The following is a 16776-nucleotide window of genomic DNA, read 5'->3' as shown; positions in this document are numbered from 1 at the left end:
GGTTTTTTTCTTAATTATCCACTGTTGAATGTAATCACCTTCCTTACTCCCTCATTCATCCAACCCTTGCTTCCCTTAAGTTGAACATTTTCCAGTACTCTTACAAGTTTAAACACTGCATTTATTTAAAAAAAGAATTAATTCTTATTGCTTAGACTTTTTATTAGCTAAATGAAGAGGCTCATACAGGTAGGGTACTTGTCGAAGCGGAATACTTTACTTCATCTCGCAGTGCTAATCCTGTGAAGTTGTCCCGTCTAGCTGCATACTCCCCAACATTGGCTAGCCCTGGTACCACGCAGCAGCTCAGAGCACTGCGGTATATGCTCATGTCATGAGCGTCATACCACTCATCGGTCTTTTCATCATAGCACTCAACATTAAAGGTGGTGGTAAAGCCATTAAAGCCACCCACCACAAACAAGAGGTCGTCCACTACCTCGATCCCAAAATTGCTACGAGGGTTAAACATAGTGGGGATCGTGCGCCAAGTATTAGCCACTGGACTGTAGGCTTCTGCACTCCTCAGTCGATTGGCTCCATCAAAGCCACCTACCTGTGAAGAGCAAAAGAAACAAGGTTGACTGCTATTCACTGCTTCTACTCACCGAGGAAGCCCTTGTGGGGAGGACCAGACACTATTAGAAGGAACTAAGGGTGCCACTTTATCATTGTATAATAAAAACTCACTGCATATACATGTTCCCCGTAAGCAATTACACCTATTCCACTCCTCCTGCTCCTCATGGGTGCAATGACTGTCCATTGGTTGCTCTCGGTGTTGTACACTTCTGCTGTAAACAGGCATTCGTTTCCATTAAACCCACCACAGATGTAGACCTGTGTGGAGAGAATTCAGGATTGCTAAATTATACTGGGGAGTACACAGAAGACAGGTGAATGTCAGGGAATGCTTTTTGTTTTTTTTAACTTGGAGAGCTATCGTCTAAGGACATGAACAGGTCATAGTAGCTGTCCCAGCCCAGAGCTTAGCCTGTTGCAGGCTCCAACTTGCAGATAGTTGGTAGACATGATTAGCAACAACTTGTATGTTATTTTATGTGTATGGGTATTTTGTTTACAACTATTTCTGTACATCACATGTATGCAGTGTCAATGAAGGCCAGAAGAGACACCCTCCCCCCGGGATTAGAGTTATAGATGGTTGTGAGTTGCTATGTGGGTGCTTGTAATTGAACCGAGGGCTCCTGGGAAAATAGCCAGTGCTCTTAACCACTGACCCATCTCACCAGCCCCTCCCTCTGCTTTTCATCTTGTAGACCAGGCTGGCTTCCCTGCCTCAGCCTCCTGAAATTAAAAACCTATACACCACACCTGACTTTCCGTTGCTTTTTGTTTGTTTTTGGTTTTTTCTCTCAATTACATTTATTTAGATGCATGCATGTGTTGCTGCCAGGACATGCGTGTGAAGGTCAGAGGACACTTGCAAGAGTTGAGTTTTCTCTTATCTCTCTCCTAGATACCAAAGATAGAAGTCAGGTTGTCAGATTTGAGACACCCAAAGGGTCACTTTTATGTGTATAGATGTTTTGCCAGTATGCCTGTCTATACAACCATATGCATGCCATGTCCTCAGAGGCCAGAAGGTGTTAGATTTCCTTGTGTCTTAGGGATTTACTGCTGTGAACAGACACCATGACCAAGACAATTCTTATAAAGGACAACATTTAATTGGGGCTGGCTTACAGGTTGAGAGGTTCAATCCATTATCATCAAGGCAGGAAACAGTTGCTTCCAGGCAGGCATGGCACTGGAGGAGCTGAGAGTTCATCTTGTTTGAAGGGCAAACAAGACTGACTCCCATGGAGTTAGGAGGAGAGTCTCCTTGCTCACCCCCATAGTGACATACTTCCTCCAAGAAGGCCACAGGTCCTAATAGTGCCACTGCCTGAGCCAAGCATATTCAAACCACCACATTCCACTCCCTAGCTCCCTTAAGCTTGTTCAAACACAAGTCTGTGGGGACCATACCTAAACATAGCAAAATACATTTAGTCCAACTTTCAAAAGTCCCCATAGTTTATAGCAGTCTCCACAATATTAAAAATCCAAAGTTCAAAGTCTCTTCTGAGATTTATCCAATCACTTAACTGTATTCCCCATAGTAAGACAGAAAACCAGCTGGGCAAACTCCAAACTCTTCCTCTCCATGTCTGATGTCAAAGTGGTCTTCAGATCTCCAACTCCTTTTTCATATTTGTTGACTATAACAAATTTCATTCTCTTGGGCTGGTTCTACTCCCTGTTAGCTTTCCTCAGCAGATATCCCACGGCTCTAGCATCTTTAACATCTTGGGGTCTCCAAGTCAGCTTCCCTTTCCAATGTCTGGCATCCAGACATGATCTTCTGGGCTCCTTGAAAGAGCTCTCGTCACCGTTCTTTGTAGCACTCTAAGCTCAGGTTCATCCATTCTACTGCCACTGCTTTTCTTTGTGTTCATCCCAAGAAACTGACATCTCCAATACACTGGGGTCTTCTGCAAAACTAGACTTCACCAATAGCCTCTATTAGGTTCTCTTCATGGTGCCAAACCTCAACCTCTTTGCATGACCCCTTCAATCCTGGGCTGTCAACTGTAACTGAGGCTGCACCTTCACCAGTAGTCTTCCCTAGCCTCTCACAGTGCCAACCTCAGCTGCTCTCCATGACCCCCCTTCATGCCTTCAAAACCTGTACCACTGGGTGACTCTTACACATTACCAAGTTCGGCTGCAGCACAAGGTTCAACCTTGGCTATCTCTGAAACAGCTTCTTTGTCATCTCAGAAAACACTTCCCAAATTTCATCTCAGTGATGCAGGTCTCTATTTTTAGAGATTTACTTATTTTATGTATATGAGTACACTGTTGCTGTCTTCAGATGCAACAGAAGATGGCATTGGATTCCATTACAGATGGTCATGAGCCACCATGTGGCTGCTGGGAATTAAACTCAGGTCCTCTGGAAAAGCAGCCAGTGCTCTAAACTGCTGAGCCATCTCTCCAGCCTGATGTTGGTCTCTTCTTAATCACCACTAATTTCTTAGCTCTAGCTAACCAGCATCAATTGTCCCAGTAGTCCCTTCTGTTTTTGACTCTAAAGCCCGAGCCACATGGGTGAAGCTGCTGAGTTCTGCTGCTTGCTGATGCTGGAACATGACCCCCCTCATTCTATTACCAGTTTTCTACTTTCCAACTCCATCACTGCTGAAGCTTGGCTGCTCTGGAGCTTGCTTTGTAGATTGACCTTGAACTCTGAGATCTGCATGGCTGTCTCCTGAGTGCAGAGATTAAAGATGTGTACCACCATGCCTAAATTTAAGCTTTTCATGATCACTATTCCTCAAGATCTAGATCAAAAGAGTATGTACTCCATTTTTGGATTGTAGTTCATTTCAGATTAAAATCTCAAATGAAAACAATAACCAAGTAATAATAATGCCTAGATATGACTGTCCCTTATTTAACTACAAAAGCATAAACTGTAAGCTTAGTTGGCAGGAATCTTGCTCTGAGGTCACCACACCCTTAATCTGTTTATCTCCTTGAACATAGGATTCAGCTCCATTTCACCTCCTGGTGCCCTTTTATTACTTTAAATTTTTTATTTTAAATTTTATATTTGTCCTTTCTCAGCTTGTTTCTTTTCATTAAAACTCTCTTTGTAATACTAAACTTTAGTAACCAAACAACAAAATTTTTACCAGGCTGTTTTGAGACTTCCTTTGTCAAAGCAATTAATCTAAATCTCTTTACCTTAGCCTCTGGCAGACTCTTTGGACAACAACAAAACAAAAAAAAAAAAAAAAAAAAAAACAAATACACAAAAAAGTCCACCCGTATTCTTCACTAACATATCACAAAAACAGTCTCTAGGCCATATACTAACATTCTTCACTGAAACCTCTTGGGCCAGCAGGCCTACACAGTTCAAATCACCCTCAACACCACTGTCTTCCATATTTCTACTAGGATGGCCCATTAAGCCCCACTTAAAGCATTCCATAACTTTCCAAATTCAAAGTCCCCAAATTCACATTCTTCCAAGAAAAAAAAAAAAAAAAAACATGGTCAGGCCTATTCCAGCAATACCTCATTAATACCCCACTCCTAGTACCAACTTCTGTCTTAGGGTTTTACTGCTGTGAATAGACATCATGACCAAGGCAACTCTTACAAAGGACATTTAATTGAGGCTGGCTTACAGATTGAGAGGTTCAATCCATTATCATCATGGCAGGAAACTTGGCAGCTTCCAAGCAGGCATGGCACTGGAGGAGTTGAGAATTCTACCTCTTGTTCCAAGGGCAAACAGAAGACTGACTTCTATTGTGGTTAAGAGGAGGGGTCTCTTTACCCTCCCCCACAGTGACACACTTTTTCCAACAAGGGCACACCTGCTCCAACAAGGTCATATCTCCTAATAGTGCCACTCCCTGGGCCAAGCATATTCAAAACACCACACCTTGGAACTGGAACAGACTGTTAGCCATCATGTGGGGATTGGAACCTAATTGTCTTCTGGAAGAGCAGCTATTGCTCAGAAACACAGAGTTGTCACTCCAGACCCCCAGGGGTCATTTTTAATGCCAGTCTATACTATCTTAATTTATTCTCTCTATATATACATGGATTATATGTGTACATGAATAAGTGTGTGGATGCCAGTATGTGTATATATATTATATATATATATATATATATTATATATATATACAGTGTGTGTGTATGTATGCATGCATGCAGAGGCCAAAGAACAACATTGGATCCCCAGGAATCATCCATTTTTTAAAAAAAACACGTATATTGTGTATATGGGCACACATGTACACATGCATTCACAAGTATCTCTGTGCATTTGCCATTATGCACATTTGGAGGTCAAAAGTCTTCCTAGAATTGGTTTTTCCTTATGCGGCAAGCTCCTTTATATGCTGAGCCATCTGGGTGGTACCATCCATCTTTTTATTTTTAACTTGTTTCTGTTTATGTGTAGGTGTGTGTGCTGTTATGTGTATGTGTGTGCATTGAGATTACAAGCTTGCTCATCTATATGGGCACCACATATACGCAGGTCGAAGGTCAGATTCCCCTAGAACTGGAATTACAGATGGTTGTGAGCTACCACATGGTGCTGGTAACCAAACCCAGATCAAAAGGGAGAACAACAAGGGCTCTGAACTGCTGAACCATCTTTTCAGCTTTCCAACTTCTTTGGTGGGCTGTTTGTTTTGAGACAGGAGTTAGTTCTCACTGCCTTGCAACTTGCCAAACAAGTTAGGTTAGTTGGTCATAGGACAACAGAGGTCTGCTTGTCTCTGCCTCCCCAACACAGAGAGAGATAACACACAAATGCTCTCATGCCCAGCTATTTTTGCATGGACTGTGCTAGGGATCTAATTTGGCAAGGCAATTCCTTCACCAGCTAAGCCATCTCCCCACCTACATGATTTTTGTTTCCTTTTGAGACAGGGTCTTGTTTTCCCCAGGTTAGCCTCAAATTTCCCGGGTAGCCTAAGATCATAGCCTTAAATTTCTGGTTCTCTCGCACTCCCCTCCCCAGGATGACAGCCACATGCCCCACACATAGTGTTAGTTGGTGTTGAACAGTGAACCCAGGACTTCAATTTGCTAGACAACTGATCTCTACCAATGTTCTCAGCTGCTCTTCTTTGTGCTGTTTTGTTTTGTTTTGAGACATGGCTTGCCTCATAGCTTGCCTGTGTAGCCCTGACTGGCTTGGAACACACTATAGAAACCAGACTGGGGGCTGGAGAGATGGCTCAGTGGTTAAGAGCACTGACTGCTCTTCCAGAGGTCCTGAGTTGAATTCCCAGCAACTGCATGGTGGCTCACAACCATCTGTAATGGGATCCGATGCCCTCTTCTGGTGTGTCTGAAGACAGCTACAGTGTACTCATATATATAAAATAAATAAATCTTAAAAAAAGAAACCAGACTGGCTTCAAACTCAGAGGTCGGCCTGCCTCAGCTTGTAGAGTGCAGGGATTGAGGTGTGTACTACCACACCCAGCCATGCATTTTGTTTTGTTTTGGAAGAGTCTCACTTTTTAGCCTATTCTGTAGGTCCTAGAGTTATGTAGACCAGTTTTGCCTCAAGCGCTGCAGAAATTCGTCTACCTCTACCTTCTGAGTGCTGGGATTAAAGTGTGTGCCACCATGCCTGGCACACTGGTTTTATTGTTGTTTGTCTTGTTTTTTAAATAAGGAAAAGAGCACAGTCAGCCCTGTTTACCTCAGGTTCCACACATCCATGTATTAACACTAGGATTGCAAGTATTGGGGGGAGGGTTAAGAGAGATGGCTCAGTGGGTAACAAGCCCTTGTCACTGAGCTGACATGGTGGAAGGAAAACTGTCCTCTGATCACATGTATCCCCCCCTCCACACAAACACAAATAATTAAATAATGAAAGAGAAAAGTATTGAGAAGGGTTGGAAAGATTGCTCAGTGGGTAAAGCAGCTTGATCTACATAGAGGGAGGAAGAAACCTATGGCAAGTTGACCTCTGACCTCCACATGTACACCACAGGACAGTTTTACACACACACCTAATAAAAATGTGGCTGAAAAAGAAAGTCAGGGCCAGACGGGAGCAACACACACCTTTAATCCCAGCACTTGGGAGGCATAGACAGGCGGATCTCTGTGAATTTGAGGCCAGCTTGGTCTCTACAGAGTGAGTTTCAGGACAGCCAGAGCTACACAGAGAAACCCTGTTGAGAGAGAGAGAGAGACAGAGAGAGAATGAAACCGGAGGAGAGTTGGCCCAATGGTTAAGAGTACAGATCACACTTGCAGAGAACCCACATCTGACAGTTGTTAATGTAACTCTTAACCACTTATAACTCCACTACAGGGAATCTGATGCCTCTGGCCTCTAGGCACTTGGATTCTTGTGCACATACGCACACATAGTTTTTTTAGAACATTCAAAAAAGATTTTAAAATTTATTTTATGTTCATTCGTGTTTCGCCTGTCTAGGTGAGTCTGACAGATCCTCTGAAACTGGAGTTACAGATAGATATGAGTTGCTATGTGGTTGCTGGGAATTGAACCTGAGTCCTTCTGGAAGAGCAGAGCAGCCAGTGCTCTTAACCACTGAGCCACCTTTTGAGCCCCTTTAAAACTTAAAAAAAAGTATCAGTGTGTGTGTGTGTGTGTGTGTGTGTGTGTGTGTGTGTGTGAGAGAGAGAGAGAGAGAGAGAGAGAGAGAGAGAGAGAGAGAGAGAGAGAGAGAGAGAGAGAGAGAAAGAGAGAGAGAAGCCAGAGGAAGATGTTGGATCCCCTACAACTGGATTTAAAAGAACTTGTGAGCTGCCTGCTTCATAAGGGTGCTGGGAACTGAACTTGGATCCTCTACAAGAGCAACAATTAACAACTGAGCCATCTCTTCAGCACCCTATCTCGCTCCCCGACAGCCCCCCCCAAATAATCCTAGCAACTCTTCAGAGAGGGATGTGTCCAGACTGGACACAATGGCTCACACCTGTAACTACTCAAGAGGCTCTGGCAGGGACATCACTGAAGTTTCAAGGCTAGCTCTGGCTACTGTGTGAGACCCTGCCTCAAAGAAAAAAGAGTCAGAGTGGCACATCACTAGAACCCCAGCACCCTGGAGGCAGAGACAGGAGGAACTTTGGGAATTCCCGGCCTGTCGGGCGTAAATAGAAGTGTCTCAAATAAGTACATGGGGGCTGGAGAGATGGCTCAGTAGTTTACAGCACTTGTTAATTTTTCTGGTTTTGTTTGTTTGTTTGTTTGTTTGTTTGTTTGTTTGTTTGTTGAGACAGGGTGATATCATGTAGCCCTGACTGTCCTGGAACTCACCATGTGAATGAGGCTGGCCTCAAACTCACAGAGATCCATCCACCTGCCTCTGCCTCCCTAGTGCTGGGGACTAAAAGCGTGTGCTAGCATGAGCAGGCTGCACTTGTTGCATTTGCAGAGGACCCAGAGTTTGATTCCCAGCAGCCACACAATGGCTCACAATTGTCCATAACTGTTAACTCCAGGGGATCTGATGCCCTCTTCTGACTTCCCTGAGCACTAACTAGCCATGCATATCGTTCATGTATGTATGCGCAGGTAAAACATTCATGCACATAATCATTTTTTAAATAAAAACTCTGCTAGTGAGATGGCTCAGTGTGCAATGACACTTGCCACAAAGACTGAAGACCTGCGTTTGTCCCTGGGCCCCACCTAGTAGAGGAGAGCATCTACTTCTGCAAGTTGTCCTCTGACCCCCACATATGTTCAGCATGCCCCCTCCCAAAATTTAATTTAAAAAAAAAATGTAAATATATGTATGGAAAATGTACAGACTTTTCTCATCGTTATCAAAAAAAAAAAAAAAAACACAGTATAGTGGTTAACATAGTATTTACATAATGTCAGGTGTTATATGTAGTCTGAAGCGAGTTGAAGTACGTGAGCGCATGGTATACAACAGTGCTCTTGGAGATGGAGTCAGCCTGTGTAGCCCAAGCTGCCCTCCAACTATAGCAATCGCCCTGTCTTAGCCTCCCAACTGTGCTAGGCTTATGGGTGTGTGTCCCCACACCCAACTGTGCACAGGCTATACACAAGCACCATACCATGTTATATGAGACTGGAGCGCCTGGATGCGGCTGTGTACAGGGGACCGTCATCCAATCTTCAGTGGATACCGAAAGACAACTGTGAGTGTTGCCATTTTGTCTTCCAGCCTCATCCCAAAAGGACGAACAGTATCCATCTTCCCCTTCCACCCTGGTTCTTTACCTTCCCGTAGAGTGTTGTGGCGCTTGCGTCACTCCTCTGCTCGTGCATGGGGGCAATGAGTGTCCATTGGTTGGTCTCTGGCTCATACCGTTCAGCAGTGTTGAGACGCACGTAGCCATCAAACCCTCCCATGGCATAGATGAAATTGCTGAGGACTGTCACGCTGACATAGCAACGTCTAGAGTGCATAGGGGCCACTTGGTGCCAAGTTTTCTTCACGGGGTCAAAACGCTTAACACTATTGAAGTAGTCTACGCTATCAAACCCCCCAATGATATAAACATAGCCTTTCAGGTAGGCTGCCCCATGGTAGGCTCGAGGACTTTCTTCCTCGCACGTGACGTTCACCCATCTGTCTGCTCGAGCATCATATGCCTCAATGGCATTGGTGGGGCTTCCGCCACTCCAGCCACCAATAGCAAATAGGATGGCATAGGGCAGGCGGGGCCTGGTAAGTGGGTTGGTGAAGTCAGAATTGGAGGGTCCGTTCATGTTCAGGTCATACATAGCCTTTAGGGCGTTGATGATGACTGGCTTACATTCCTCACTGTCTTTGACATAGTCATTCATCTTAACATTATTCATGAAGTACTCAGCATGCATTAGGGCCAGGCGAACCTAAGAAGAAAATACAGAAATTTATTCAGGTGAGGCAAGGACATCGGGAAGTCCCATCTCTTTAAGCCCAGCTGTATCATCTGCCTTTTGGTCTCTGGGAATATTTTGTTTTGTGCTTTAAAGTGTGTATGTGTTTATGTGTGTGTGTATGTGTGCATATGTATGTGTATGTATGTGTGTGTATATGTGTGTGTATGTGTGCATATGTATGTGTGTGTATGTGTGCATATGTATGTATGCGTATGTGTGTATATGTATGTGTGTGTATGTATGTGTGTATGTGTGCATATGTATGTGTATGTGTGTATATGTATGTGTGTGTATGTATGTGTGTGTATGTATGTGTGTGTATATGTGTGTGTATGTGTGTATGTATGTGTATATGTATGTGTGTATGTGTATGTATGTGTATGTGTGTATATGTGTGTATGTGTGCATATGTATGTGTGTATGTATGTGTGTATATGTGTGTATATGTATGTGTGTGTATGTGTGTATGTATGTGTGTATATGTGTGTATATGTGTATGTGTACTGGCAAAGGCCAGAGGAGGGCATGGGATCCCCTGGAGCTACAGTTGTAGGAAGCTGAGAGTCTGAGTGCTCCGAACTGAAGTCAGGTGCTCTGAAGGAGCAGGACATGCTCTGAGCCATATTTCCAGCCCCTTAGTTTGCTTTTTAAAAACGGAGCAAGGTTATCCCAAACTGAGCTGCCTTGTCTGGCCTCAGTGGGAGAAGAAATGTCTAGCCTAGCAGAGTCTTAAGTGCCAGGGTCAGGGGATACCCAGAGGGGGCCCCCAACCTGCTCAGAGGAGAAGAGGAAGGGGGAGGGGGAGGAGGGAGGGAAGGATTGTGGGAGGGAAGGATTGTGGAAGAGAGTGTGTATTCAACTCATAGATGGTTTTATTTTGTAGAGGAGGCATACATATAAATAAATAAGCTAGACAGAAGGAATCTGAGGATAGCATTCCTTAGCCACTGGGTAGAGCTTTTAGACCAAAAGAAGCTGTGTGATTGTCCAGAAATTAAATATAGCTCCATATGTCAAATAACGGTAATTAGCAACAAGTAACTATACTTGCGGACTACTCTCGTGACTTCGTTCCTAAGACGGCTTCTACCTTGGAGTGGGGAGCTTGTCAGGAGGCAAAAGGGTGAAAGACCCTTTGGAATTCTGTGGACTCGCCTGCTGCTTTCCCCACACTAAGAGGTTAATTTTGGCTAAAGAAAGAACTAGCAACATCAACGGGAGGGGACATTGCCAACACAGCCTTGGGATCCATCATGCACCTGACACTTTTCCCTTGCTCATGTTTCCATTCCACAAACTCATACTGCGCACCTACTTTGAGTTGACTTTCATATGAAGGGCTAGCAGGGCCAGGGACTAAGGCATGTCTGCCCCCAAGGAGTTCACAGTCAGCAGAAAATGGGGATACATATCTATACGGCATTACCATCAGCAGACAAAGAGAACAAGAGACCTATTTTGTGGCTCTTAGGGACAGCCCCTCTGAGTAGAGAGGTCAAACAAGAGCAAGTAAGCATTTGCAAAGAGTAGCTAAACTTGACCTTAGGAAGTAAAACTGAAATATGTTGCTTCCTATTTTGGGGGTCGTGAGAAATCCACTTTAAAATGGCCTCAAATACTGCGTCCTCCTGCTTCACGTTGAGTTCATCTTTCTCAATGATGTCCTTAAGCTCAGTGACCGAGAGCTCCAGAAACTCCGCCGAGACTTTCACCATTTCCTCGAAGTTGTGCAGGATGAACATGTAAGCCTTCTGCCTCAGCTCAGGGCAGTAGTAGTAGTCCGTGAACTTGCAGATGCCAATACAGTTATCTAGACACAGCTCCGACTTGAGGAACTCACAGCAACCCCTAACAATCCCCATGATGTTAAACTGGTCAGCAGCAGCCAGCAGCTTCTCCACGTTGTCAGGGGTGATAGGTACGGTCCGAGTGTATGCATACTCAATAATTAGCTTCATCATGTCGGGGGAAATGCCAGGAATGTTGTAAACCTTCTTCTCAGTGTTGTTCCAGCCACTTGTAAACAAAGCTCTGGGAAGGAGGGAAAAGACGAGAGAAATTAGCACAGAAGCATTCTCCTCCTTGACCTTTTGCTCTCTGAGGACGCCTTGGACACACTCCAAGTGATGCGAGGTGACGGGTATGTAGTCGATATGTCTTTGTCATCTCTTTTCAAAGTGTGTGTGTGTGTGTGTGTGTATGTACATGAGCAGGCACATGCGCAGGTATGGTCCATGTTGATTGTCTTCACTTCAGTGTGTATTGTGTATTTATGGTTTTTTTTTTTTTGAGACACGGGTCTCTCACTCACTGTGGAACTCACTGCTGACTGACTAGACTGGCTGGTCAGCAAGCTCCCAGGATCAACCTGTCTTTTCCTTCCTGGAATTACAAATATGCTCCACCACTGAGGTGGAGAGGGAGATTGGGGAGCAAGTGCACCTTCGCAAAGACGAGTAGAGGGGGAGGGGGAGGGGAGCGGGGTGGGTGAAGGGGATAACATTTCAAATGTAAGTACAGAGAATATCTAATAAAAAATTAAAAAACAAAAAAACAAGCAAACAAACAAAAAAACCAAATATGTGCCACCATACTTGACTTTTGTGTGGTTCTTGGGGATCTGAACTCAGGTCTTTCTGCTTGGGCAGCAAGCACTTCACCCACGGAGTCATTTCCCCAGCCCACCTCCCTTTTTTCTTTTATAGTTTTTGGATGGATAAACTGAGGACTAGAATGCAAATAAGATCAAGGTCCAGTCTTGGTCTGGAGAACTGCCTTGGCATTTAAGAGCACTTGTTGCTCTGGACCCAAGTTCAATTCCCAACACCCACGTGGCAGCTCAGCCATTCACAACTCCAGCCCCATGAACTTCAATGCCTTCTTCTGACTTCTACACGCACCAGGCATGTGCATGGGGCCATACATCCACACAGACAAAACGTTCATACACATAAAATTTAAAAAAAAAAATTCTTAAAGGTCCAGGGCTCAGAGAATAGAGGGAGGATGACCCAAGCAGTGAATACTTGTTGCTGTTGCAAAGGACCTGGGTTTGATTCCCAGCACCATTCTAACTTTAGTTCCAGGGAATCTGTAACCCTCTTCCAGCCTCTGTAGGCAGTAGGCACACAGTATGCATAGGCATACATGCAGACAAAACATTTGTACACACAAAATTAAATCCAAATCTGCCTTCTCCCATCGCCCACCCAAATCTCCCATGTATACAGAAAATCCAGCACCAGAGTGGGCCTTACAAAGAGTCTATGTCCCCCTTGCATTCAAAACCTTCCCCTGACTTTGTTGGTAAGAAGGAAATACCATTCAAAAAACCAAAAGGAAAAGAAAAGGCTGACGTGGTGGCATAAGCCTGTAACCCCAGCACACACACACACACACACAGTGGAGTGTCCATGTGGCAGAGCGGCCATGTGGCGTGTCAGAGGGCAACTTGTGGGACTTGTTTCTCTCCAGTTAGCTCCCAGGGATGAACTCAGATAACCATGCTTAGCAGCAAGCACCTTTACTACTGAGCCAGTGTCCATATGTATGTGTATATGTGTATACATATATGTGTATGTGTATATGTGTGTGTGCATGTACATATATACATACACACATATGTGTGTGTGTTTTAAGATTTTTTTAAAAAAATATATGTGTAGCCCAGAATGGTGGCATACACCTTAGAACAAGTACTCAGGAGAGAGAAGCTGTGGGATCTCTGTGAGTTCTAGGCCAGCCTGGTCTACAAAGCAAGTTCTAGGTCAGCCAGGGCTACACAAAGAAACTCTTTCTCAAAAAAAAAAAAAAAAAAAAAAAAAAAGGAAAGGAACAAGAAGCAGCAGCAACGCTGCCAGGTTGTGGTGCCTGCACTGCAGAGGCAGAGGCAGAGGAGAGGCAGAGGCAGAGGCAGAGGAGAGGCAGAGGAGAGGCAGAGGCAGAGGAGAGGCAGAGGCAGAGGAGAGGCAGAGGCAGAGAGGCAGAGAGGCAGAGGCAGACAGATCTTTATGAGTTTGAGGCTAGCCTGATCTACAGAGTGAGGACAACCAGGGCTACACAGAGAAACCCTGTCTCACAAAACAAAAACAGGCAAACAAAAAGGGAAAAGAATAAGCTTGCTGAGAACAGAAATGTTCACCTCTTTCTTTTCCCTTCAATACCCAGCATACCCCCAGTGAGAAAATATGAAATAAATGACCACAACTATGTGTTAGACACACACCTGTAAATAGGTACATTTCTGGGTATTGAATAAAACAGAATATTTTGTTTCTTCTAAGAGGCTTAAGGGCCAGTGGGGCTTAGGTATCAAATTCTTCTTTAGGACCCGTGCTTGCCAACCTACAGCTTCTGCCAAATGCAGCCCAAAGCCAGTCCACCCCTTGCTTTTGTACTGCCCCCAGGGAACAAAGTTTTTCTTTACATTTTGGAATTACAGAGGAATCAGAGTGTTAAAAGAACATTTTGAGACATTTTAAAACTACATTCAAATTTCAGTGTCCATAAATAATTTGTATTAGCCTATTCTTTTTTTTTTTTTTAAAGGCAGGGCCTCACCTATATAATCCTGGAACTCCCCATGTAGACCATGCTGGCCTAGAACTCACAGAGATCTGCCAGCCTCTGCCTCCCAGTACCAGGATTAAAGACAGACACTAACATCCTGACCTTATTTGGGCAGTTCTTGACAGAAAGGCAGAGTTGAGCAGTTGCCAGAGAGTACATGGTCTACAGAACTTAAGCTATTTAACGCCTTGGGACTGTAGAGATGGGTCTCTTTTTAATAGAACATCAGGTTCCACAGTCTGTAACGCCAGTCCCAGGGGACCCAACTCCCCCTCATGGCTTCTTCAGATGCCTCTTCATGTATGTGGCACAGACATACATGCAGGCCAAATACCCATAAACAAAATCAATGAACAAATACAAAGTTTTAAGAAAGACATTTACTATCTTATTGTTGTTGTTTTGGCTTTGTTTTTGTTTGTTTTTAGAGATAGATTCTCACTCCGTAGGCCAGGCTGCCCTTGAACTGCTGACCCTTCTGCCTCAGTCTCTCCCAGTTGCTGGGATTCGGGCCTGAGCCACTATGCCTGGATTACAAGCTGGTCGTTTGGGAGCGTTATCTAGAGTGTAGAATCAGGTCCGTCCGACCTTTTAGCACTACGGTGCCGCGTCGTCACCTACAAAGCTCAGACCTGAGAACAGCTCAAGCCAGTTAGAGACAAACGCAGAACCCCAGCGCTGGAGAAATGGTTCGGCTGTTAGGAGTACATACTGCTCTTGCAGAGGACTCGAGTTCAGGTCCCAGCACCCACACCCAGAGCTCGAAACTGCCTGTAACTCCAGTTCCATCATCTTCATACACTCACACATGGCCATGGCCATACATATAATAATTGTTTTCCAAGTCTAAAAGTTTTAAGGACTTGTCAGCATGAGACCTGCAGGCCACGGGGTGGCCCTCAACGGAATAGAGTTTCCTTTAGGGTAAGGATTGGAGTCTTCTTAATCGGGTAACTGAGACAGTCTTGTTATGTAGCTTGGGTTGGCCTAAAACTTACATAGCCAGGTTGACCCTGAGCTCATTTTCATGCCTCGGCCTCCTGAGTGCTGAGATTTCAGATCTGTGTGGTAAGATGTCTAAGTCTCAACCATTGTATTCCCCCCTCCCCCAGTCCCCTTTGTCTTCATTGTTCTTTTGGGACAGAATCTCACTAACTTGCCTAGGCAGGCTCTAAACAGTTAGTTGTTATTGGTGGGGATGGTCGGTCTGAGTCCCGGGGCTCGAATCCAAAGCCTGGTGTGTGCTAGTCACTATTTCTACTATTGAACTATATCCCCAGTTCCCCAAGGCCTCGGCTTCTGAGGAAACGGGATTACAGACCACCAATCGAGGTCTGAGTAAGAGCTTTTAGCAAAAGGTGAACACGTTCCTCCTATTTCTCCCCGGCACCAAGTACCCTGACTGTTCCAGCTTAAAACCAAAAGAACCCGCTCACTTCCTGAGTTACAAGCATTTCAGCCCAAACACCTTTTCTTTTGAGATTATTTCCTGGCTTCTCTACCCTTGTGTCCCCTCTCCATCCTCTGCATCCTTTTTCACTGATCTCCCTGCTTCCAGTATTCTCTTCTGGGACTGAGGCAGGAGGGTCACCAGAAGTACTAATATCATCTCGGTTGAAGTCCAAGATCCATGGGTGTCCATGGTTGAGGTGAAACTTGAAGAGAAAGTTGAAAACACAGCAGGACACAGAGAGAGGCTCTGGCCCTGGCTGTGACTGGGTAGAAGGCAGCACAGCCAGGTGACAAAGAGCCCAGAGCTTCAGTGTCCCTACCTTTAAGATGGTAAATGGGAAGCTGAAAAGCAGGTGAAGAGCCCCCAGGGGGAACCCACCCTGTTCTCCCCTACCCCCTGGGCTTAGCTGGGACCTCCCCGTGTACCTAAAGTAGGAGCTGCAGCTGCAGAGGATGTTCTTGTGGGCATTGAACTCGAAGCCATTGACTTTGATGACCACGTCACAGAGCTTGCCCTCAAGCCGGAGCTCATTGAAGATCTCACAGGTCATCGCGCTCATCTTCCTCTCCATGTGAGGCTGGTGGAACCGGGTGGAGGCCGCCGCGCTCTCCGTCTCCATGGCACCTTGGGACCAGGGGAGAGAGGCTGCTCTCCTGGGGTGTTGGGGAGGGTTATGGGGGGCCCCTTTAGCCAGCTGTCGCTCCTTTTCCCTACTACATCTTTCATATAGGGACCATCAGGCAGCCCAAGTTCCAGAATCCTGGGCAGTGAGATCACTCAGGATTGTGCTCTCGGGTTCTGGAACCCCCTTCTTGCCCCTTCTTTTCCTCCCCCCTCCCTCTAGAACATACAGGTAGACCACCCCACACCTCCTTCCTCGTCCTCAGACCTAGGGCAGAACTGTGGCCACCAACACATTTGAGCCATTTACTGAGCCTGCTGCTTATTGCATCCTCAGGTTGGGTCCCCCACCATCCCTGCAGCATCCTTCCAAAGCTCTCGCTGGGCTCCCCATGTGTGCAGAGCCAGAAGCAAAGCCGATTAAATGTCATGCTGGCCAGGGTCTTCTAGCCCCCCGAGATGCCTTTACTGGCTTATTTTGCTTAGTAGCTTAGTGATGATGAAGGGCCCAGCTAGGAAAGTGTCTCCTGGCTGCATTCCCTGTCCAAAATGCACTTGGATACCTGGTGGGTTGTTATTTGCAGTGTTGGTGATGAAACCCAGGGCCTCATATCTTCAGGCAAACACTCTCTTACTAAGCAGTGACCCCCAACCTGGGGTAAAGACTGCACTTGCTGTTGTGTTCCAGAAAAAGTGA

The 16776-nt window shown here is 45.3% G+C and overlaps 1 protein-coding gene across 1 annotated transcript; it reads right to left on the bottom strand.

Moving 5' to 3' along the window:
- Positions 1 to 181: 181 nt before the first annotated feature.
- Positions 182 to 16077, bottom strand: KLHL10 (kelch like family member 10; the record flags this gene model as incomplete). Its single annotated transcript, XM_080922938.1, has 5 exons — positions 182 to 556; positions 691 to 840; positions 8789 to 9406; positions 10978 to 11467; positions 15884 to 16077. 5 exons carry the CDS (start codon positions 16075 to 16077, stop codon positions 182 to 184), a joined length of 1827 nt encoding a protein of 608 aa, XP_080779064.1.
- Positions 16078 to 16776: the final 699 nt, after the last annotated feature.

This window comes from Micromys minutus, assembly GCF_963924665.1.
Source record: "Micromys minutus genome assembly, chromosome: 10".
Classification (NCBI taxonomy): domain Eukaryota; kingdom Metazoa; phylum Chordata; class Mammalia; order Rodentia; family Muridae; genus Micromys; species Micromys minutus.
The sequence above is the reverse complement of the archived record's forward strand: the minus strand, read 5'-3'. Positions and strand labels throughout refer to the sequence as shown.